This window comes from Branchiostoma floridae, chromosome 7 (genome assembly GCF_000003815.2).
Source record: "Branchiostoma floridae strain S238N-H82 chromosome 7, Bfl_VNyyK, whole genome shotgun sequence".
Classification (NCBI taxonomy): Eukaryota; Metazoa; Chordata; class Leptocardii; order Amphioxiformes; family Branchiostomatidae; genus Branchiostoma; species Branchiostoma floridae.
The window spans coordinates 3,257,617-3,282,573 of record NC_049985.1 but is presented as its reverse complement, the minus strand read 5'-3'; the positions used below and the strand labels follow the sequence as shown (position 1 = coordinate 3,282,573).

At 40.5% G+C, this 24,957-nt stretch overlaps 3 protein-coding genes across 3 annotated transcripts in view; 2 read left to right on the top strand and 1 right to left on the bottom strand.

The window, feature by feature from the left end:
* The window catches only part of LOC118419072 (phosphonoacetaldehyde hydrolase-like), an 8,221-nt gene extending 6,827 nt beyond the window's left edge, over positions 1–1,394 (top strand). Inside the window, exon 7 of the mRNA XM_035825343.1 lies at positions 706–1,394. The gene's annotated coding sequence lies outside the window, so the exon portion shown is untranslated. The remainder of the gene's footprint in view (positions 1–705) is intronic.
* Positions 1,395–5,514: 4,120 nt separating this feature from the next.
* LOC118419461 (protein XRP2-like) lies at positions 5,515–8,418 on the bottom strand. The gene is made up of 3 exons (XM_035825841.1): positions 8,144–8,418; positions 6,386–7,145; positions 5,515–5,746 (listed from the first exon to the last, which is right to left on the bottom strand). The coding sequence occupies exons 1-3, from the start codon at positions 8,264–8,266 to the stop codon at positions 5,574–5,576; spliced, it is 1,056 nt and encodes a 351-aa protein (XP_035681734.1). The 5' UTR covers positions 8,267–8,418; the 3' UTR covers positions 5,515–5,573.
* Positions 8,419–9,284: 866 nt separating this feature from the next.
* LOC118419307 overlaps positions 9,285–24,957 on the top strand; it is a 32,163-nt gene continuing 16,490 nt past the window's right edge. The window contains exons 1-10 of the mRNA XM_035825666.1: positions 9,285–9,382; positions 9,770–9,945; positions 10,782–11,003; positions 11,725–12,005; positions 12,532–12,715; positions 15,213–15,315; positions 15,971–16,070; positions 17,249–17,350; positions 17,864–17,996; positions 18,577–18,715. Of these exons, the coding sequence (XP_035681559.1) occupies positions 9,295–9,382; positions 9,770–9,945; positions 10,782–11,003; positions 11,725–12,005; positions 12,532–12,715; positions 15,213–15,315; positions 15,971–16,070; positions 17,249–17,350; positions 17,864–17,996; positions 18,577–18,715 (1,528 nt within the window). The 5' untranslated portion in view covers positions 9,285–9,294. The remainder of the gene's footprint in view (positions 9,383–9,769; positions 9,946–10,781; positions 11,004–11,724; positions 12,006–12,531; positions 12,716–15,212; positions 15,316–15,970; positions 16,071–17,248; positions 17,351–17,863; positions 17,997–18,576; positions 18,716–24,957) is intronic.

The window sequence follows — 24,957 nt, the reverse complement described above, 5'->3', positions numbered from 1 at the left end:
GGCTCTTACTTCCTTGCCCCGTCCTATATCCTATTGTCCAATCAGATTTTCAGTCATCGACAGCATCGTGGACCTACCGGACGTCATAGCAGACATCAACCGAAGGCTGGCAGCCGGGGAGAGGCCTTGATTTTTTAGAAAATTTATTGTCCAATCACTTTCGAAAATGATTTCATCAGGTTGGTAGAATAGAGGATATAGGAGAATTCTTGTACCCAACCAGGATGTACATGTACTTTCTGTGCTTACATGTACATTTTGGTGTCTATCTGACACCTTCCTCAGAGCTTCTGACGTCCGTCACAGCAGACATCAACTGACAATTGGCAGCAGGGGAGAGGCCTTGATTTTTAGAAAATTTATTGTCCAATCACTTCCGAAAATAGTTTCATCAGGTTGGTAGAATATAGGATATACTGTAAATGCATTTAAGTTCGTGGGGATTTAATTTCACGGTAACGGGAAAAGATACTTTTCGAGGTGGTTTAAGTTCGCAGTAGCACCAGAAACTGTAGTCTCTTACTGCCATGGAAAAACATTAAACCACTGCGAAAGTTTCTGCATTTACAGTAGGAGAATTCTTGTACACAATCAGGATGTACTTACTCACAGTGCTTACATTTCTGTGTCTAAACAGACACCTTTCTCAGAGCTTCTGACTTCTCACCGCTATATGTAAGCACAGTAAGTACATCCTGGTTGTGTACAAGAATTCTCCCATATCCTATTGTCCAATCAGTTTATCAGTCATTGACAGAGGCTGAACTGTGTTGATTTTACACAGTATATTTTGAAAACATTGAAATTATTTCCCTGAAGGTGGAGTGACGCCCACCAAGCCTCTTCGGCTACTCTAATAGTGTGCAGAAAACACACACGGATTTGGTGTGTGCCAATGTCCACATGTACATGTCAACATTTGCCACTAAAAATCACAAACATAGAATTTAAATGTGCGGTGTGAAGACGAGCGGACTGCAGCCTACCCTTGTGTCAGGGATCTCAGCAGCAGTTTAATCAAATAATGGATACTACCGCAGACTATCAAAATATCATCACAACACTGTAATTATGACAGTCATAGCATTATAGTATACCAAGGTTATATCATATATAACCTTATTGAGTATACAAGACAATTTTGGAATATGACAACTGTATCAAAGTAAAAAATAGTCTTGCATGGATGATAATCTTTTTGGGATATAGGAGTTTTTGTGTCTGGTGGTTTAATGACATTATTGATCCTACCAGGCCTGCTCCAAGCCAGTCAGATACACAGTAACCATTAATTTTACGCTAACTAGTCTAAGATGAAATGCATATCAACATTTGGGCTTGTAAATGCTTTATATGATGTATGCTAGAATGAATTAAAATGTGTTCAAAATAAAGAAGTTGTTGAGATGTCTTTTTTCCCTGACAGTGTGAGAGGTGTCCAATCTATGTATTATTTTGTTTTCAAATTCTCCCTCATCGACCAGCTTTTCTCTGTACTATAGTCTATTATTATTACAACAGAAGGCAGCTTGATATGACTGATGCATTTCCATTCTACTTGCAATGGCTGGATTAGTCATACAGGTAATAGTCTACATACATGTATCCCACCTTGAGTCATGCTGACACAACCATGATGAAACAGTACATTCCACTCACCAGTATTTTTTCTTCTTCATTGCATTTCGAATAATTTTTATACAAAGAACAGTACAATAACAGTAAGTTACAGTTATTACTAAGAGGTACACGGAGGAAAAACATATGGTATTGAAAATGTAAAGACACCAGTATTTAGATTTTAGTTTTACTTCAATATTTTCAACAGCACAAATTAACACATGTACACACCATTTCTAATATTCACCAAGGACATTACATGACGATATATGACGTCCTTGTATACACTGATATCACAAAATATATCAATAGCCAGTGACAGATCAAAGTTATCTTGACTTTAAGACTAACATCAATACAATTTTTGAAACATCTTAATTTGCTTCATATTTTATGGATCCAGGCATTTTGTTCCTTCAGTTGTAGGTTTGATACCTGACCACTACTAAGTCTCTACCTTAAGGCTCTCAAAAATCACTGCTCTGTGTACTGTGGTGCATCCAACTGCACTCCGCACAAAAATGCATTTTCTGAGAAAAAGATCCAATTGAAATTCTGTCCAGGCTCAAACCAAAGATAAGCCAACGTCAGAATTTCAGCATAATTTTTTACATTGAGTGAACATTGTTTTCTAAATTTGGGAAGAAATAACCTTTGCTTACCAGAGCTAGCTGGGTGGTGTGGTTGTGCCTCATGTTTGTCAGTCCCACAGCAAACTGGTAGAAATTTTAATGTAGAAATGAAATGTCGGACTAAATATGATTATTCATGGCACATTCGCGCAGACCAATAACAGTGAGCCACATTGCCTACGCTAGCAGTTTCCTGTTCATTTCTGGATTTCCATGGTTACTAAGGCCACAACAATTTGATTTGAACGCTCTCATATTTTTAAAAAGGTATGCTTAACTGGAAAACAAATAATGAAAACACACCTTGACAATTGTCCTTAAATCAATGAAAATAAACTGATCTCATCTCAATTGTACATTATTTTTCAGTTTTGACCTGTATAACTATGATGAATATTTGGTGTAAAGAAAGCTATTATAGTAAAATTTAAGTTTCAACAAAATATAGCAGTGGCCTGACATACACATGTATAAACTCACATCCAACATACATCATACATCTTCAGGTAAGTTTATTTTCCTAAAGAGAAGACATACAATGAATTTTCTGTGTTTTCTGAAAAGGGGGGAATAAACAAAAGAATGGCTTTCATATTTCAGAGAAGTAACAACTATTTATACAATATTTCTCTTGAAGATTAGCAAAACAAAATATTTTCATAGTAATACATAATACAGTGCAATGAAATAATTCTCTTTGAGTGAGTGAGTGAGCAATAATTCTAGTGTAATCTATACTATCAACCTGACATACATGTACAATATATAAGGCTTCCAAATGGTATGCTAGGCAAATTTATACTTATTTCTTACATTATAGCTTTCTTTAGGGTCTTCTTGTAGAAATATCTGCAAAAGACCATTTTCACCTAACCAGGGCTGTCTCCAGCTTTCATGTTTTGTCTCATTGTTTGGGGGATAAGCTCAATGCAAACTTACTTACATGTATTACCACTTACCGCTTACTAAGGCAGTGCAAACTGAGATGCTTTTTTATGGCTTTTGGAAGCAAATTTGTTCATTTTACTTGTCGAATTTGTCATGTTAAGCATTCCAAACATGTTTTCGTCAATTTTATGTAGGGAAGTTAATTTCTATTGGGCAGACAGAGTGAAACTTTTGTCCATCACAACAAGAAAATTTACTGGGACAGGGAATAGGCGCTGGAGACAGCCCTTCATTTAAATTCTCTCTCCACACAATTTGACAAAACAAAGAGGCACCGAAAAGGCACGTGGTCCTTGGTGAGAAGACAATGCTCAAATTCTTACCCTACATGTATGGAAATAATAATTACTATTTCATTTTTTCTACTAACATCTCAAGGAATGATTGTAGCTGGCCTTCAACAACTTTGGTCCCAATACACAGGTCTTTCCTGTTATCTGACATTACATCATGATGACTCAAAATCTTTTATACACATACCAAGGAGGTTAAAAAAATCAGATTTTTTAAACCTCCTTGCACATACATACATGTACCTGCACTGGTGCTGGTTACTTGAAAACCTTGCTTGGACTCCAGTCTTGTTAACTTCTGTTCATTAACTTTGGGATAGGATATATAATAAGACTGGGTAGCAGGCTATTAAAAAATCTTCAACACACAAATTCTACACGCACCAATCAGATTTGCCTTATATACTAAGTAATACATATGTAGGAGGTTACAGCAAACATTGAATTGTGCAGGTTAAAATTAGGTGCAGGTAGATATCAGAAATTCTTTCACAACTCAAATCCTACCTCAACTAACCTGCATACAAAATGTATGTAGACAGTATTTCGAGCCCATGGCCAGAACAATAATGCACATAAGAGTGGAAAAACATGTAACTCACAAACGAGCTTGCTGTTAGCACAACCGCATTACAAGTTCAAAACATGGTCAGAGCTATACTACCTCTATAGCACATTTATCCCCACTTGTCTAGGGCACTCATTGTGAGACACTACAACACTGGACTCAAAATATGTTTTTCTGATCAATAGTACTACAATAAAAGTTGTAAGAAAGTTAACTAAGTCTTGTTTTTTGAAAAAAAAAATGAAAAAAAAACTTTTACAAATACACAAGGCGTCGTTCCAGCCCTACTACAACATGTGCTGTAGTATATAGTCTATAGATAACTTCATTGTTATCCACAATACACGCATGAAGCATTGAATTTCTTAAACCCTGCAACATCACCAGTCATATATTTTTACCCACAATCAACAAAAAGTTCCTCCTTACTAGATGTGGGTATTTCAAGCCATGCAATAGTTGGCCTTTCTCCATACGTACAGAACTACATAATATAAATGTCATCATTCCACAAATACAGATCGTCTATCTGTCCATCTATTTTGTATCAGACTAATAACAGGGAATGTATTGGCAGTATTGCAAAATAAAACATTTGTAAATAGCTTCAACCACAACATACATTGACATGTACATTGTGATATCAATTCATACAAATACATTGTAGTAGACTTTGATTTCGATAATTCCTCTCATCATTTAAGATTTGGAATTTTACATACATACTGTAGCCAGACTGAATGTGTAAAGCACTGGGCCTGGGCCAAATGCAACCCTTACAAAATATATGTGCCAATTATTCTCAGCAACTTTGATGAGAAGATACTTATATTCTTATACTCACAACCTCAAACACACACACACACACACATACACAGACAAATGTAGACAATATGGAATCTGGAGAAGTCTACTGACATATATTCTTTGTTTGGCCAAACCAATTCAAGACTTTGGTGCTCAGATTGAAAAAAAAAATCTAAACTGAGACAATTTGGGATGGCATCTTACAATGCCCCAGGTGTCAAGAAGAGGAGGGGCTTAATTAGGACTTGAGGATAGCCTGGTATCCAAACCTTTAATAGATGCAGCTAGAGTCTCTTTCTTTGCAAAGCAGAGGAAAGACAATCAGCAGCTATAAGTATGATAGGTTATTTGGATATTAGGCTACCTAGAGAAAGCCTAAAGGTATAGCCAAATAACTTTTCTATGTTATCTCACAAGAAACTTAGTTTCTGTCACAATTTTTTATAGCTGCAGTTAGAGTCTCTTTCTTTGCAAAGAGGAGGAAAGACAATCAGCAGCTATAAGTATAATAAGTTTGGATAAAAGGCTACTCAGAGGAAGCCTTAAAGTTTAAAGTAGCACAGAGGCCTCAGAAACATCAGTCAATCAACTTTTCTATAGGTTGTGTCACAAGAAACTTAGCTTCTATCTCAATCTTTTGACTTTATTTTGAAATCCTTGAGAAAAATTTTTTTTCTAAAAATATTAGGTTAAACGAAGTAATGATCACATCATCTGCATGTCAGCAAAGTTGTAGAAGTTGTCGACGTCAGTGGCCGCCTTTGCCGGACTGTCGGAAGTGTAGACTACAGCAGCGACAGTCCCCACCACGGCTTGGACGTTTTCTTTACATACCTGCACACTGTTTGTTCCATTGTACTCTATACCGATCACTGGTCCTGGAATAAAATGGTTGGTTAGTAAATTGTTGATGTTTCATACAAAAGAACAGAAGTAAAATATCTTTGTGTTGTCGTACCTGTACTGTAGGGTAAATCTACATGTAGAAAACCATCATTTGCAAGCCAATTCAAGAGATTTCCTTTGAATATGTCAGAAATACTCATATTTTATTCCGTGTAGATTTTATTCCCTATTTTTAAAGCCTTCATGTTACCTTGAAAAATGCATGCAAATATAATGTTACACTCTTCAGCCTTGGTTGCTTTCTAAGAGTTCAACTTTAAAGGGGATGTCAGTGGTTCTTAAACATACAATTATTGATATCATATACAGTGAGTTAATGTAATGGATAATGAATGAATAAAGACTCTAATAAAACAAAGCAAAAGTAAGTTACTCCAAATTTTCTTCGAGCAACGACTGCTTTCAAATGTAAGGTTTTTTGTGTCCAAATTTTTATGTCTGACAGCACATCTTGATTACAGAGATCTTGATTAAGATGTGCTGTCAGATATTGAAAATTTGGAGGTATGTACCTTACCTTTAAAAGCATTCATTGCTCGAAGAAAATTTGGAGTAACTACATGTGACTGATGAACCTTTTCAACAACAAAGCAAAAACAGCATTTCTGCACCTCTTTGGGCAGCTTGTACAAACAACTCCAACTCAGCGGAGGACCCGAACACCCGTCTCACATCGTCTCCCGTCATGCTGATCTCCTTCGTCTGCATCAAGGCACAATTCACCGCCGCCTGGCCCATCTTTTTTAGAAACTGACGGGCCAGGTCCCTGTTGTCCGCGTCGCCGGAGAAGAACACCACGAGACACGATTCGTCCGACATCTTCCGCCGCGAGCCTCTCGTGATGGGGATGACACTGTCCTGTGATTGGGTGGAGATCTGCACGCCCTGGAACTGCTCGGTGGTGGGATTCGTCAGGCAGTCTTCGACCTTCACGTCTTCCGAGAGAAGTCCCCAGCTGTTCTCCCCGGGAACGGGCGTGAAGTCGTGGATGTTGCTCCAGTTGTTGTTGAATATGCTGAGCCCCGCCGCGGCGAACTGGGACTCGAGCTCCGGGTAGGAGTACTGGAAGCAGGCGAACTTCATCCCGGTGGAGGCCTCGATGATCGGCTGGGTGGCGCAGCTCAGGAAGCAGTCTATCTTTTTGCAGTCGCGGGTGCGGAACTGCTGGCAGGCGAACATGCACTTGCAGTCCTTGCAGTCGCGCAGGAAGACGCTGCCCTTGATTGGTCCCAGGAAGATGCGACAGTTGACGCAGTCGTCGATCGTTATCGTGGCGGCGTGGTCGAAGATGAAGATGTTGCAGTTCTCGCAGTCCTGTATGATGAACTGTTGGCCGTTGACAGTGCCGGGAACGCGGCCCACCGTCTCATCCTGCAAACATAGGGCAAGAAAACAGTCAGTCACTGTAGGATATAGGAGTTTTCTTTTACACAACCAGTTAATCTCACCTTATTAGCTGATGTTTCGATGCCTATATCATATGACCTACATCATCATCATCCCATAACTTGAATGATCTATCAACCTGATGAAATTATTTTCATAAGCCAGTCACTGCATTACAGCAAAATAAATAAGAAGGTTCATGATTCCAACTACCCATGCATGTAGCAAAGGGTAAAATGTGTCAAAGCTGTGTACCTGAACAAATTTTAGATACAGGTACAGGTACACTAGTTTAGGTACAGGTCCAGACCTGTACTCCGTACCTTAACTGCTTGGTCAATAGAAGCATGTTTGAACCAATAAAAAAAGTGTTTGATTGTGGTAGACACATGATGCCAAAAGGTCGACCAGTTACTGAGTTAGACTGGTCAGTTGGGGACCTCCAAACTATGAATACTATAAAGGCAACAGGTAGCCTGGGTTTTATCAGAATCATCGTTTGTGGTAATTAAGAGCAATAAATCATATTAGGATAAAGTAAGGAGGATGGTACTCAGGCTAAGCAACAGATGCAAACTGCAAATTCTTTAAGTTCAACTACTTTCAGAAGAGACCAAAGAAAAAGCATGAACAAAAAGTTACAAATTATTGTGATTTTTTTTAGTGTAAATATTTAAGAATCAGCAAATCAATGAATATTTGAGTTGGGACTTGGTAGAATCATATTATCACAATATCAGTCCTTAAAATCTTTCTTTAGATCTGACAAATAGACTGATTGATGCTGTATAGACTATAGTCTAGAGGGAGTGTGTGTGTGTGTGTGTTGTGATTGATTGATTGATACACAAACTGGGTACACTTCAGTACAGAGTACAGTATAGAGTCACGACCTTGAAGATTAGAACTTGACCTCTTCAACAGAAGAGCATCCACCTGTCAATATCAGTGTGTCTTTAAGACAGGTGTGAAAATACTCTCACCTTTAGGTTCGCTATGGTGAAGTCCTTTGGGTCCACCTTGTCGCGTTTGTCCCAGCTGTACACCTTCGGCGCCTCGGCCTCTTGCGCGGCCGGCTCTTCGGGATGTGAGAAGAGGCACCCCATGACCGTGTCGGGCGGGAATTCTTCGGAATTGGAGAGAATTTTGGACGGAAAATGTGGGGGAAAATCGCCCCGCCTTTTACACCTACACACCTGCCGGACGTTTGGAATGAGCTAATTGAACCAGAGCGAGGCTGAAGCCTCACTTTCGAAACAGGATTTACTTTTACATGTTAACTCATCGCTGATTGGTTTGATTTGTGAACGCTGACCAATCACAGACCGTTTGACATTTCCTCACTTGTTTTCACAACAAAATGGCGGACGGCTTGAAAAAGTGCGAATGAATCGCCCGAAAATTTGGAGATTTCTGCGATTTTCGCGAGATATAAGCAATTATTTGAAGTTCGGCGGATGGTGAGTACTTAGCGTGTCTCTTGACACTTGATCCGAATATTCAATTCATCGCTGGAAAGCTGTGTACGCTAAATGTTGCACGAATATGCACTGACAGCTAGCTAGCAGACGAAAACAAATTAAATTGCTGACAAAACATATTTGACTAACATTTGGCTCCAGCTTATTGTAAAACCATTTGAAGTAGTCTTCATGGAGTCAAGATATCTTATTCAGTACTTGATAAAATTTCTAGGAATACATTTGTTATATTGTCTTTAACTTTTAAGTCATTAATCGCATACTTTTCACTTGAAAATATGGAGGCAATATTTTTGCACAGAATGACAGAGGATTGAACCCCCAGGTGGTCTTCTTCTTAGTTAGTGTTTAGGTGGCCACCATCATCTTGTTGATGTTTCTGGTTGCTGAATAGATAAAAAGTGAAAGTGAGTTTTCATTTATAGCTTACATGGATCCTATTTGATGGATAAAAAGCAGAAGCGTGACGCTTATAGAATAGACAAGATTGTCAGCAAATGACTGAAATTTCCTACCAAATATTGACAATACAAATGCCATTCCACAGATCTTTTTTCGCACTGATGTTTCATGCCAAAAGGCAGTTATGCTATCTATATACACATAGATATATGATAGAAAACAACTCTTTTCCAGCAAACAACTGTACCGAGATGCTGTCCAGACCCGTCCTCCTCACAGCTGCCGGCATCAGCTGTCTGCTGTTCCTCTACACGGTCACCAGGAATGCACATGTCCCAGGTCAGCTCCAGAATTATGCGTTTTATGGTATTGTAATTCGTCTGTGCACTTGTTTGTTTGTTTGTTTGTCTAGGTGTGCAGTTATGTGAATATTACAGAGTGGCAGCCTGCCAAGATATCAGGCTGAAATGGGATACTTGGAGAATTGGAAGCCTGGTTTGGCTCTGGTCCAATGTTGTAGACAGGCAGGACATGATTAGAGTCAGGCTTTTAGCTTGTAGGGGTTATTACTCAATGCAGCAGAGCCCTCTATTTTATTTCATTTTATTAACTCTAAGTTCGGTTTTGAACTGGGAGAGAAACTGTACCTCTGCCAGGAAACATTCTGCATTTGCTTGCAAATGTTGGCATTTTTCTAATCATTGTCTTTGCTGTTTCTCTCACAAGGCACTGTTGACCCACCCATCCTCGGTGCCCATGCAGACAGCCCAAAGCATGTGTTAGTGACTGGAGCTGCAGGCTTTGTAGGGTTTCACCTGGCCAGGGCTCTGTTGGACAAACCTCAGGCAAGAGTCTTCGGTGTGGACAACTTTGACAAGTGGTCTGATGTAAGAATAAAGCAGGTGCGTATGCTCCTCTTGCTAGATACATATAACTCTGATCACTTGAGATTTCACATTTCTTATCTTTCAGTATAAGATTAAGTAAGAGTGGTAAACACTGACCCAAACTCTCTTTTTTTGTATTTTAACAAAGAGCCATGATTGAACTGTATGAATAAGCAGTGGCACTGGAGGACAGTGACATCTGTGACCAGGAGTATCTGACTTACCTGTTGTCTTATTGAACTCATTGATCAATATGCAAAATGATGACCCAAAAAATCTTTCTCACAGGACAAAGCCCATGGCTACCTGGTACCATTAAAGAATAGGTGCACCTATGAATGGAGCAACTGCCTTACTTGTATCTTACTTGTATCTCAGTACCAGTGTGAAACACAGACCCTGTGTCCCTATCCCTGGACATAGCATGGTATGGTACCTATGTACTGACCTGTACCTTAATTAAAGAGTGTAAAATGATCTTCACCCCAGGACAGAGCCCATGAGCTATATGAGTATGGACTGGCGCTTGAGGACGGTGACATCTGTGACCAGGAGTACCTGACTGACCTGTATCTTAGAGAACTCAGTAATTAATAACTTAATTACTTTTACTCTAATTGATTATAAGAGTGTTAAACACTGACCCAGGGAATCCCTGTGTCTTCTCCCCAGGACAGAGCCCATGAACTGTATGAATACGGAGTGGCGCTGGAGGACGGTGACATCTGTGACCAGGTGTTCCTGACTGACCTAAGTCTTACGGCATTCAGTAATTAATTACTCTAATATTTTACTCAAATTACTTTAATTGGTAAACATTGACCAAGAGAATCCCTATGTCTTCACCCCAGGACAGAGCCCATGAGCTATATGAATACGGAGTGGCGCTCGAGGACGGTGACATCTGTGACCAGGAGTACTTGACTGACCTCTTCGGCAGGGAGAACTTCACCCATGTGGTGCACCTGGCGGGGAGGTCAGGGGTCAGAGGTCAGGACCTGGACGCCGCTGGCATCATGGAGAACAATGTGGAGTGCTTTGTGACCTTACTGGAGGTCATGAAAAACTATAAAGTGAGTCGTAATGTAGAATATAAAATAATCATACCATACTTTGGCTATAGCTTCCAAACTGTGTCACCTACTCAGACAATCACCGGTATCTCACAGGGTTGTGCCTGCAACAAATTGTTGCCTCAACTTCGCAAATGGTAATGGTGTAACACTAAAAGGATACACATGTACAATTGGAAGTCTAGCATTGCTAAACTATAATGTAATAGACAGGCAGGATATGATAAGCATGTTGTGTAATTCATAAACAGTTGCAAACAGCCTAGTGAGATGTTCGCTGCAGTGAAATACTTATCTGACTGTTCCTTAGCTGTACATCAGCTGAGCAGGATGAATAGAAACTATCAAAACCATTTGAGAGGTTGATATTATAATACTCTACAATACTCAATAGTTAAAAAGATCTTACAGCATTGCTTGATATTGAGTTGTTTACAACTGCTTTGAGGCTGCTAGGAACTTGTAATACTCAACATTTTTTAAGTATTGAAACAGAAAAGCTGTGCTGTGATAAACTCTTTATCCTCTTTCAATGAGCTGCTTTTAATTCCTCCTCAGCTGTCCTCAGGACATCAAGCTTGTATTGAGTTGTTTCAGACACATAACTGCTTTAAGGAAATGCTACTAGGATCTAGTAACTAATACTCAGCATTCTAAGTACTGAAAGTAAAATTGCTGTGCTATGATTAACTCTCCAACCTTTCTCCTCATTTCACCTCAGGACATCAAGCTTGTGTATGCCTCTTCAGCGTCGGTCTATGGAAGCTCGTCCCAGCTGCCGTTCTCCCCGTCTTACCACGTGATCCAGCCAGACACCATCGAGGGCCTCGCCAAGCGGAGTGCGGAGCTGCTCGCGCAGGGATACTGTAAGGACTTCGGACTGCGGCAGGTCGGGTTACGGTTCTTCACGGTGTACGGGCCGTGGGGGCGTGAGGACTCAGCGCTGAACACCTTTATTCAACAGCTGATGGAGGGGGAGGTGCTGCAGGTCTTCCACTCCAGGTGGGGGAATTTTAGGGATAATAGAAACCTCAGAAGTGGCCAAAATGGCCAGGCAGTCATTATGTTCATGGTCTGTGGTAGAGGTGGTCATTGTACAAGTTTTTTTGACTGTATGCCCTTATTGCCCTATACAGTCTGGTATCCAACCGTATTGTACATGTAGCTCTTATTTGTGGAGAGGACAGAAGAGACTCAGTAGCTATATGGTTCGATACCAGGCTAGTTCTTATGTGGATGGTCACTAGTACAGGTTTTATTGTATATAAATGGCCAGGTTGTCCTTATGTCAGTAGAGCAGGCTTGTATTATGCACAAAGATGTAGCTTGACTACTAGCTTGCACATGAACCAAGCATAAGCGTAGACTGTGTAGTAAACTTACGAGAAAGACCATTTTCATTCAGGTACATTTTCTGCCTATTCTAGAAAAGGCTGACCTTAGTGTGCATTGTACCTACATGTATGGGGACTTAAGTGGAAAATAGGAGCGAATATTTTTATTCCCAAACCTTCCATTCCTTCCCCAGAGAGGGCCATCCCCTGGAGAGAGACTATCTGCACGTTGAGGACGCAGTGCAAGGTGTCCTGTCTGCCCTGGACTTCAGCCCAGTCCACTGTGAGCACGTGTTTAACCTGGCCTCGGGGCAGGCATACTCCGCTGTGGACATAGTGGCACTTCTGGAGCAGCAGCTCAACATTCAGGCACAGGCGGTGAGTTCTGAATCACTCACTATCTGGTTTAGCATCTTTTGTTCCCCGACTTATGAGGGTTAGACTTCAGCCCTGCCCACTGTGAGCATGTGTTTAACCCAGGGTTGTAGCCAGCGCCCGTCCTTCCGTCCTTTGACGGAATTTTGCAGCTGGGGACGGAAAAATATTTTGCCCATTCCGTCCTCTGTGACGGAGAAAATTGATATGTAAAGATACAACAAAAACTAAAAATCGTGCAAAGATCTCCAAAAATTAAAAGGATTTTTTCACAGCGCCGGGGCAGGGGTCCGCATTTCAGGCTATTTAGAAGGCTTATTTTATCAGGTTTTTAGGGCCATATCTACGATAATAGTAGCAGTCACTTAACTTCTTTTCAGTTTGACATAACAATATTTCAAGTCAAAGCGTCAAAGTCAACTAAAAACTCGTAATTAACAAACTTTACTCAGCTCAACAGTAACGTTAACTATATATATTGTCCGGTTTGCCATCCGAAGTTGAAGCGCTTATTTATAGCGCTAGTATCTTCGATGCGCCGTTAGCCGCCGTGCTGTGCGGCTGTTGTTGACGGTCTTACATCCCTAAGTTGCCGCTTTGCTGTCAGACGATATACCAACGGACATGTTTCAAGAAAAATACCCGGCGAAACCATTGTTCCGCGTCAGATTCTATTCTATAAAACATGTGGGTTACAGTCTGATAAATATTTTGTAGAAGCACCGCTGTGGGAAAGTGCAAGGAATAATCACGTAGCATACGAAGTTGGCTGTCAACTGTCACACGACTGTTTGAAACTCTAACCAACAGCCGCGGCCTTTGATGAAGTCGGCGAAAAGGTGCACTGCCTTTGCAACAAGGAAGCCGACGGTCTCATGGTGGGCGGGGCCACATGACGAGGCTTGCCCCGGCCCCGAAAGGAAATGCCCGGGTTTTACATACAAACTTACGGTGGCTTGTATTTTACCTTGCCGAACCAAAGAGCTTCAAATTTAGAACAGGAAATTTTGGCGACCCGCCCTTGCTCTAGAACTGTGTCAGAGAGAATTGATTTTATTTTCCGCGCTGAAAAAGAAATGACGCAACTAATACAATAGTAAGAGCCTATGTGATCAACCCCGCTCCCCATATAAGGAGATTCCGGGGAAAATCTGGCTGTTCCGGGGAGGGATCCCACCCCGCTATAATAGGACCGCACCGGATCAAACCGTGGGCGATTCTTTCAAGTGATTCGTTGTACATGCTCGCCGACTCGCCGTCTAAGTTTCCAATCTTTGTAAAGTGTTAAAATGCTACTTACCTCGTTAAGATGAACTGACAGATGAAGTGTGTTGTGTTAATCGACGGTTTCTCTCATCGGCGACGGTAGGAATCGACGTGAACTTTGATACGACTTAACTAAGTAAGACGCAAACGGCCGTTGTTGAAAATGTTTTATTCTCGCCGATGTGAGGGCGCCGTTATCCTTTGTATGTGCTATTGTGCTTGTGTATATTTCTCGTAGGACGTAGATACGTAATAAATTTTTGTTGTACTAAACGTGCTGTTTCTTTTCTGTGTAAATTCTATACAGTATAGAAGTGCAGCTGTGTAACACGCTTACAATCTTACCCTCATACCAGCAATCTGTGCGATCACTGCGGTGGCGGTAGCATCGGCCCCTTTCCTAAATAAAATCCAGCGTAAAACCCTTGTGTAATTTCTTTTACCAAAACAGATGTATTAACAGCTCAAAATGCTGGAAATAGCGTTTCAGAGGGTCTAGATTTCAAAATTTTCTGGGGGAGCATGCCCCCGGACCCCCCTAGGAACGTCGCGCCTACGGCGCTCGATAGGATTTTCAGTCAAAAGTGGGGGGACGGAAAATGATTTCGGCCTGGCTACAACCCTGGTTTAACCTGGCCTCGGGGCAGGCATACTCCGCTGTGGACATCGTGGCACTTCTGGAGCAGCAGCTCAACATTCAAGCTCAGGCGGTGAGTTTTGAATCACTCACTCACTATCCAGTTTAGCGTCTTTTGTTCCCCGTCTTACAAGGGTTGGACATTTTGGATGTCTTTCAGGTCGGATCACTGATCTACAACATTCTGCTTCTGTCAAGGGAGTTGGCCTTTTGCAGGTTCAGTTCAGGAATATCTTCATAGAATATCTATGTAGAGGTGGTCACTTGTTCAGGTTTGACTGAGTGTACATAAATGTACTTCATTCACTCACTGACAAATACTCATTATTCTGTTTATTTATAAAAATATGTGTAAGTGTTCAAATACAATTAAATCTCTACAACTGGATAAAGGTGGAGATTGAATTTTGAATATTAATTGTAAAATACCTGGATGTCTAACCTTCATAAATGTATAAATGAAGGTGAAGACATGAACAAACCAAGACAAACTAAGTCACAGTTGACATAAATAGTAAGAAATGTGAATACAACTTTATTACAAGAAAGGACAGCATTGATATAGGAATATAAATTGCTTGAATGTTGTCCTGACAGGTGAAGGTACTGGCCCCGCCCCTGGAGGTCGTCAGGATGGTCGGAGATGTCCAGTGTTCCCTCAAGCAGCTGGGCTTCAGACCCAAGGTTTCACTCCAACAAGGTAGGGAAACACTCAGCACATGAGTTACCTAATTGGTGGGGCTGCTTCATTGTGGCTTGTGACTGGAGGTGGTTGCCTGTGCCATGTGGTTGTCTTACCAGGTTTGACTGTGATTCAGAGTACTGTGATTTATGCACAGTTCAATGGTTGCTAAAGGTGCACTCTCACTGCACTTGCGTCAAGCTTGCGTGACTGTGGGGTTCGAAAGATACTTTCAGAGATAAAGAACAAATTTTCTTCCTTTTTGTGTATTTTGTCGTCTTCTAAGTCATACTTTTACATATTATGAAATGTCTGACTTATAAAAGAATCAGAGAAAATAACAAAACAGTGATGCAGTGAACGAACCCCACAGTGATGCAAGCTTGACGCAAGTGCAGTGAGAGTGCATCTTAACCCACCTCTGGACCAAGCAATTGTGAGAGAGCAAATTCTAGTGGTGTCTCTCACCAGATATGCACATTACAGGAAAGGTTTGCAGTCTTTAAGAGGGGTTGTTGAGATGTGGTCCACTGTTTATTGTACTAGCCTAAGGGAACAATGAACATGTAACTACTATGCTTAGCATCTATCTTCTCTGTCATCGCCAGTGGTAGAGTAGCCCAACTGATCCTTGCAGTAAGGTACTAGTAATCTTTGCTGCTGTGTGTTTTAGGTGTGGGAGAGTTTGTGCAGTGGGCTCTGAAGTATCGAGAGCAGCAGAACAGGAACCAGAAGTCCAAACATGCCAGTCTGTCCCAGAAGTTTAGAGACAGGTAAGGCTAGGGTTCTGAGTCCCTGTACATTTCTGCAAAAATCATGTAGGTACAGTTCGAAAAGGCTGGAACATCAATGTAATAGCACTGTACCTGAATAAACTTAATAATAACACTCATGTGAGCCTTAAATACAGAGACTCTTTTTACACCACAATTCCTTTTTTCTCCGTCATCATTTCAGTGACGTTTGACAAATGAAGTTTTCAAGTCCACTTATGATAAGATTTTTTCATGAGAAAACAACCTGAAGACTTTCTGTACACTGATCATATCAAGAGGTTTTGTGTGTCTTACATAGAGGGATTGACACTTGTTACTTAGATCTATTTGTCACATAGAAAGTATACAACTTACAAGTCATAAGTATACTTTTATATCTTTTTCCTCCTCTGAAAACACATTGCAGTTTGTCTAAAGCAGATAAATGTTTTTCAGTATTTATTTCAAAGCTTGTTTTAAGTTATGTTGTCAGCTATGTGTTTTTTTTTATTTCTACAGCCTCAGTATGCATTGTTTATTTTGTGGCCCGGAGGCTACAACCATATAGTAAGTACTTTAATCTATGATTTCATCTGTAGTTTTTAGGTACCTCCAGACCTTGTTTGCTTTTATCTAATGGTTGTGTAGATAATTTCTAATACCTTAGGTTTATTACTTTCCAATGTTTTTCCTTTTTTGTTTTTATGGTTGTTTTTTGCTTTCTTTGTTTTGCATAAGCCAGGCAGTTCAGGAAGTTAAACCACCTTAAGGCATAACGAACCTGGCCCAGTTTTGGACATTTAGGTACTACCTGTATAAGAATGGACTGTAAGTTTTGATCCACCCTCACCAGGATGGTGTTTTTTTTACATTTAAATAAAATGGCAACTATAGTACAATTCTAAACTTTCTTCCAACACAAAGGTACATGTATACATAACAAGTGATCTTATGGATGATCTTGACATCAGCAATTGGACAAACGTGTCAGGAAGTTTATAAGGATGGCGGTCTCAGTGGTTGTTGAAAATTTGATCCGTGTATACATTTATGTTGGAAGAAAGTTTAGCATTGTACTATATGATTACTACTAACACAGATGAGCTTCCATGACAAATGGCAACTGCTTCAACTTACATGTAAACCATTTTAAGGCTTTGTTGTAAACAGTCGTGATGTATTCTAATTTCTTCTAGGCTTTTGTCAGAGAGAAATGAGCGTGAGGAGAGACTCCAGAGCGAGGCGATGGCACGAAAAAATGAGGAGCTGAAAGCGATGGTCCAGGAGCAGAGGGACATGTGAGTAGGACTTAGTGTGGATTAGTCTCTGAAGTCTTTTCTTTCCTCCGACATCTTACATCGCCATCACACCGAAGTGATCTGTAATCTAAGTTACTCACATCATCCCCTTCCTATTCCTATAGTCAGTTCATCTGATCCAGCATAAATTTGTTACAGGTAGTGTGTGTAGTCCAGTGGTTAGCGGTCTTGTCTCTGGAACCACATGTGGAAGCTGTGAGTTTAATTCTGGCTAGGTTGCTGACCAGACATGCACACTACCAGAAAGGACTTAGTCCTTAGGACGGGACATTAAGCCGCGGTCCACTGTGCTTGTTAAAAAGAGCTAGCCTAAGGGGAATTTCCCTTGTACAATGAATCTGTAGAAACTGTTCATGTATATACTGCCTGTCTTCTTTTTTAAGACCAGTGGAAGAAAGGCTCTTTAGTGAGCAAAACCTGATCGATATCTCTGTCACTGTACTGTTGAGGAAAGTTTCTCAATGAAATTAGAATAAAAGATTTTTCTTGCAGATTTCGGAAATATGCCATGAAGAACAACATACCACTACCCGACATGACCAGGGGACCGTTCCACTTCTACCAGGGGGTGGACTCTCCTGGAGGGGACATCATTAAAGCTACCAGTCTGAAGAACAACCCAGAAGTAAGTTAGAGGAATAGGTCACATAATCTCCAGGAGAAGTTGTATTTTTTAAGGGATTGCATTCCTCATTAGAGTTCGTAGGGATTTAATTTTGTGGGAACGGAAAAAAGGACTTTTTGCGGTAGCACCATGCACTGTAGTGTCTTACTGCCATGGAAAAATGTTCGCTGTGGTTTTATGTTGGCAGTGAAGTGGCCACGCGAAAACCGGGAACATTATACCACCGCGAAAGTTTCTGCATTTACAGTGCATCTGTAGACACAAGAAGGAAATTTAAACACCATGTGGTGTCTGAGCCTTGTAGACCGGAAGGAAACCGTAACAGTTGCATCCTTTTTTCCTCCATAATCCACCTTTTAGGAAGGTCCACGCTGACAGCTTCTTTCTTAGAACTACATTGTTATGGAACAAGCTTCCACGGATTCATTCCCTGTGGGGTACAATGAAACTTTTCAAGTCAAGGGTTAACAGGACTTTTTTTTCACAATCCAGTATTGTAACCCAAAATGCTCAAGTGGCTCCATGAACCTTGTTTTGCGGTGAATCCTGAGTAAAAAAAAATTTTAAAAACTTCCCCCAGGCCATGAAGAAGCGTTGTCTGGAGGCTGAGCAGTGCGTCGCCTTCAGCTCGGCTGGCATGCTGAAGAGTCGAGTCAAGCCTCCCCATCTGTGGCAGCAGGCAGCCTTCTCCGGACCCGACCAGGGCATCTATGTAGCAGGTAAGAGCTGCTCCAGTGTGTGTGTGTGTGTGTGCATTTGTATGTGTGTGTTATGTGTGCATGTTTGTGTGTCACTGTGCGTGTGTCTGTGTTTGTTACTTTTGCCCTGAGTGATATGAACACGCTACCTACCTACCTACCTAGTCCCTTGACCTCCAGGTCGTTGGGGGAACAAGTTAGTCAAGAAGACAGAGAGTTGCCTCTGAACACTCTAAATCTTACTAAATGTGTGACATTGTTAGCTTCTCTGGTAGAGATATATAGTAAAGACCATTTGATATCACTAATACTGTGAGACCAGAATTTTTTTTCAAGTACCAGCTATGAGTGTACATTGATGAGAGAGAGAGAGACCACTTACCATCAGCCGTGTGAATACTTAGATCCTCCTGTGTCTAGTGATACATTGGGCAGTAAGCCGCCTCCATTCAGGGCGGTTTTGGGCAAGGGTTTCCGCTTCCCTCAAGTTAATCCCCAATCCCCAAAGGTCCCCCTGTAGCATGTGCCTCTAAGTTAATTTCGGTCTTCCCTAGCAGCCCTGTTTTAGCATGTCTTTCCGCAGGCATTCTAAAAGAATGAATAAATAAATGTTCTGTGTGCTTTATCCTTCTTCCTGCAATAGTGGTGGTACAAATACTAAGAGGTTTTGTCTCACTCCTTCGATACACTGATTGGAGCAACATGTGAGATTGCGTGGCGCAATCGGCAGCGCGCTAGGCTCAGGCCCAAAAGGTTCTGAGTTCAAACCCTGTCATGTCACACCCTTGGGAAAGGCACTTTACACGACTTTCCTCACTTTACTCGGGTAAAAATGTGTACCATTCACCCGGACTCCAGGAAGAATAGTGACGTATCAGTCACTAATGGAGATCCTAATAAACAAAAAACAAAAAAAAACTTCACTTTGAGTTTACTGGATAGTGACCTGCTATAACTGTTTGCATTCTTCTAAAGGCTGACGCTGCCTTACCAATACGGGAGTTGATGTCTGTGTATGAATCTTCCGCAGCAGTAATTACGCAACCCAAATATGTGAACTCAGTAACATTCTCTGCAGGTTTGCCGTCAATATGCAGCTGTGTGTTTATGAGATGTTTTCCGACCTGCGTTGCTTTGGTTTTGTTACAGCTAATTCTAAGCCCTGCTTTAATTTGCTGTGTTCGTTTTAATACTTGTAGTCATCTTCTGGAGAGTCAGATGGTCAGATGTATATGTTAATAATAACACACACTAGTTAAGCTCTGCCCATCAGCAAAATTTTAATGATAACTCAAACTGATTAAGTTCAGTCTATCAGTAAAGTTAATAAGTTAGCAATTACACACTCTGGTTAAGCTCTGCCCATGAGCCAAGTTCATAATACATCACACTGGTTAAACCCTGTATGTCAGCCAAGTTAGAAATAACACACACTGGTTAAGCTCTATTGGCCAGTGAATATTAACACACTGGTTAAACTCTGTCCATCTAAGTTGATAATAGCACACACTTTTTAAACTCTGTCTATCAGCCAAGTTAATGTTAATCCACGCTGGTCAAACTCTGTCCATCTTAGTTAACACACACTTGTTAGACTCTGTCTATCAGCCAAGTTAATGAAAACTCACACTGATTAAGCTCAGTCCATCATGTAAGTCAATAATAACACACAGTTGTTGAGCTCTATCAGCCAACTTAATAATGACACACACTGCTTAAACTCTTTCCATCTAAATTGATAATAACCATACTGTTTAAGCTCTGTCCATCAGCCAAGTTAATAATAACACACAATGGTTACGTTTATCAGCTGAATTGATATTAACACACTGGTTAAACTCTGTCCATCCAAGTAAATAATAACACAATATTGTTAAATTCTGTCTATCACTCAAGTTAATAATAACACATATAGGTTAAACTCTGTCCATCTGCAAAGTTAATACTAACACACACTGGTTATGATTTGCCCATCAGCAAAGTTAATAATAACTCACACTGGTTGAGCTCTGTCCATCCTAGTTAATGATAACTCACACTGGTTAAGTTCTGTACATCAACAAGTTAATGATAACTTGCACTGATTAAGATCTGTCCATCCAAGTTAATTAAATAACTTACACTGGTTTAGCTCTATCTATCAGCCAAGTTAATAATAATTCACACTAGTTAAGCTCTGTCCATCAGCCAAGTTAATAATTACTCACACTGGTTAAGCTCTTTACACTGGCCAAGTTAATAATAACTCACACTGGTTAAGCTCTGACTATCAGACAAGTTTAATGATAACAAATAATTCAAACTGATTAAGTTCAGTCTATCAGCCAAGTTAAAAAGTTAATAATAACTAACAATGATTAAGCCCTGTCCATCAGCCAAGTTAATATTAACACACACTGGATAAGCTCTGTCCAACTAAGTTAATAATAACTCACACTGGTTATGATTTGCCCATCAGCCAAGTTAATAATAACTCACACTGGTTGAGCTCTGTCCATCCAAGTTAATAGTAACTCACACTGGTTTAGCTCTATCTATCAGCCAAGTTAATAATAATTCACACTAGTTAAGCTCTGTCCATCAGCCAAGTTAATAATAACTCACACTGGTTAAGCTCTTTACACTGGCCAAGTTAATAATAACTCACACTGGTTAAGCTCTGACTATCAGACAAGTTAATGATAACTCACACTGATTAAACTCTGTACATCATCAAATTAATAGTAACTCACACTGGTTAAGCTCTGTCCATCAGCCAAGTTAATAATAACTGATGCTGGTTATGCTCTGTCCATCCAAGTTAATAATAACTCGCACTGGTTAAGCTCTGTCCATCAGCCAAGTTAATAATAACTCACACTGGTTAAGCTCTTTACACTGGCCAAGTTAATAATAACTCACACTGGTTAAGCTCTGTCCATCAGCCAAGTTAATAATAACTCATGCTGGGTAATCTCAGCCAAGTTAATGATAAAGCACAGTCACTAACTAATCTCTGTCCATTGGCCAAAAGCCAAGTTTTCATTTTCTTGGTTGTCAAACATTGATTTAGAAATTTCTAGATTCCTTGGTGTAATCAGGTGTCATTCAAAATTGTCCATACTTCGTCTTGAAAGGGGAAAGCCTTGAAGAAACACACCTTTTTTGGCAAAAATATGTTGGATGGTGTCTGAATTTTTTTAACCTATCAAATCATCAATCGTCAGCATTACCATGCTGCATCTGGTTATGACCACCAGTTGCTACAGCAGCTGTGGTGTCTGTGCTGTTGGACACAACACCAGGGTCTGGGCCAACAGAACGATTCCTAGTCCACTTCTTCCAACAGATTGTGAGAACGATGGTACCAATGAGGACAGTGCCGGCTGCTGCACCAGCAATAGGGGCAATGGGAACAGACATGGAGAGATTTGGATGAGATTCAGGTTCTTCTGAAGGTAAAGAATAGACATGAACAGGTGCAGAGGAAGAAGGAAAAGATGTGATATTGTTGTTGTTGTTGTTTGTGGGATGGTCTGAAGTACTGGTGGGGCCTACACAGAGAGGTGAAGCATTTGTAGTAGTTGTGGGCAGGTTGAAGAGGACATCGACACAGAGTATGGCAGATGTGGAGCCAACATGATTTGCTGCAGTGCAGACATACAGACCAGCATCTGCTGCAGTAATATTAGTTACGGTAATGGCACCATTCACACCCATAGTCACTCTCCCTCCTGACTCAACAGTAGCATTCAGTCCAGATGGGAGGGTGACTGTGATGTCTGGTGTAGGGATACCTGAAGCTTTGCAGACCAAATGGAGAGGCTGCCCCTGTGCCAATATGTTATTTTCAACCCTCTGAAAGCTCACAATGCTTGGTTCTGCACAGGTCAGATCGTCAGGACTGATATCTTTCAGCTTTTGCTCTTTCAAGCTTTCGGGTTTAGAACAAATCGTTTGATTTTCAAATGGATGAGACCCACTCATGTTTAGCCTAACAGGAAGCATCCTACAGTCACACTGCCAGGGGTTGTTGTTGATAGATACTGTAGAAATTGCCAATAGTTTGGAATAGGCTGCCAAGGGAAGTGTCACCATCTGGTTGGAGTTTAAGTTCAATGTTTGGAGCTGAGGGAGATCTGAGAATATACTGGGCTCGATGGTTGTTAGCTTGTTTGACTTCAGGCTTAAGTGCCAGAGATTTAATAGATTTAAGAATGCACCAGGCTGGATGTCAGTAATTTGGTTGTAGGACAGGTACAACCATTGAAGCTGTGGTAGGTTAGAAAATGTGCCTGACTGAATGTTTGTTATCTCGTTGAACTCCAGGTGCATCACTTTAAGCTGTGGTAGGTAAGAAAATGTACCTGGCTGAATCTTAGTTATTTGGTTGCATAACAGATCTAGTTTAATTAAACTTCTGTATCTTGAGAAATCAGATGGACTTATGGTTGTGATCTTATTGTATCTTAAGTAAAGGATGGTGACACTTGAAGGTAGATACTGAGGAACAGTGCTCAGGCCTTTAAGGCTACATCTGCATTCTGATAAACAGCTGCTGTTGCAGGCTGAGATCGGTCCAGTTTCCTTCAGGATGATCAGCAGAAGAACCATCAGTCTCTTCAGCTTGTTGGACATCCTTGTAAGAGAAGGGAATGCTTGTGACTAGGGTACTGGTACAGAAAATTCAGTTCCAGTTCAGGTCCAGACAATCAGGACCTAAAAGTAACTGTCTAAGAAAAGTTGTAAATGGGCGATACTCGAAACAATGAATCCATTTTGCTACAAATCAATCTGTTTCGTGGAGTGGTATTTCAAAATCTCTATGTAAAAAACTCCAAGTTTGAATGTAGAAACATGATATAAATGTCACTTTTTAAACTCTACTCTACTTCACAAAACTTGTGAATGCCTACCCATATAATATTTTCATTGTCAAATTCGTTCAAGGTCCGGTCTACTGATTATTTCAGGTCCGTTTTTTTTCGTACTCATCTAACAATAAAAAAGGTTTGGTGCACCATTCACAAAGCTTCCTTGTTTGAAAAACACTTTTTTTAGTCATGTAACAACAGGGATTGCAACAGACCGCAAAAATAGGAACATTGAGTGAAAAAAATTAAGACTAAGAGTTATAAAACATGCTGATCTGCAGCAACATACTGTAGCCAATCATGTCATGCATATTGCTGAAAGAACACAACTTACATGCTTTATTGGCTGCTTTATTGGATGCTTTATAAGTCCTTTAGTTACAATTCTATACTGTAACTACAGATTCTAGGAAACATGCCAGATATTCATTATTTGAAGGTAACAACCTTGCATACCTTGTTTAGTTCTTCACAGTTGAGTGCTCTGTAGAACAAGGATTCTGTGCTCAGCTCCCAAGTTGTTTTGGTCTGTCAAGGACCACCCAGTCTGACCTGAGTATCAACTGTGTGCATACATGTATATATAAAGGTTCAAGAGTGTTAGCAGTGATACGGGTCTTTTCTATGGATGCAGGGGTGTCTGCACATGGAAGAATTTTATGTAACAGTTACAGAATTCATACCAGTTTTACGGAATCCAGACCAATTTTATGGAATTGTTTAAAAGCAGAACTTCTTTTTTTATAAGTTGAAGATCTACAGTCAATAGAAATAAGGTAAAGACTTACCAAGAAACCTTGTCTTAAAGAACTGTATCCAGTCACAAGCACCCGTAGATTGTACTTAGAAGTCGGCTCAAGTGGTCTAAGACAAGCCAGGGAAGTCTTGGTTGTGGCTGTTGTGCCGAGCGTAGCCAACTGTACAACTGCGCAGTTTGCTTCCCAACATATATATATCCACACAGTTTCTGCTCTCTCAAGTGGGTAAAATTGAATTTAGCTTTCAATTCAGACTCTGGTATATGTTTGGAAGAGATGAAAGTCAAGTTCATACGGATGTTGATGTTATATCGTAGCTACAACGAAAGGAAATTAATGGTTGCCAAGACGCAATGCAGCTTTTTAATCACAGCACAAAGCCAGGTGATTTGTAACTGATCATTTTGCGGGCCTGCTGGGTTGAAATAATCCTGATTGTACGGAAGGAAAGAAAAACATTACACATTTCCCCTTTGTAGCTTTTGAATCACTTTCCTGGCTCTGGTTAGTAATTGTATTTTTTCTTTGATGAAGGCTTAACTAATATTGCTCTCTTAATAATAGCCATTTATCCAGTAACTGTCGATTTAATAACAAGAAAACTGACTGAGAAAATTGATTTTGTACCAAAGATGTTGGATCCATGTCTTAA

Coding starts and splice junctions, on each gene's coding strand:
- LOC118419461 (XM_035825841.1), bottom strand. CDS start 8,266: ATGGGGTGCCTCTTCTCACATCCCGAAGAGCCGGCCGCGCAAGAGGCC. Junction 7,146..8,143: donor TCACCATAGCGAACCTAAAG/GTGAGAGTATTT, acceptor CTATGTTTGCAG/GATGAGACGGTGGGCCGCGT. Junction 5,747..6,385: donor TGTACAAGCTGCCCAAAGAG/GTGCAGAAATGC, acceptor ATTTTATTCCAG/GACCAGTGATCGGTATAGAG.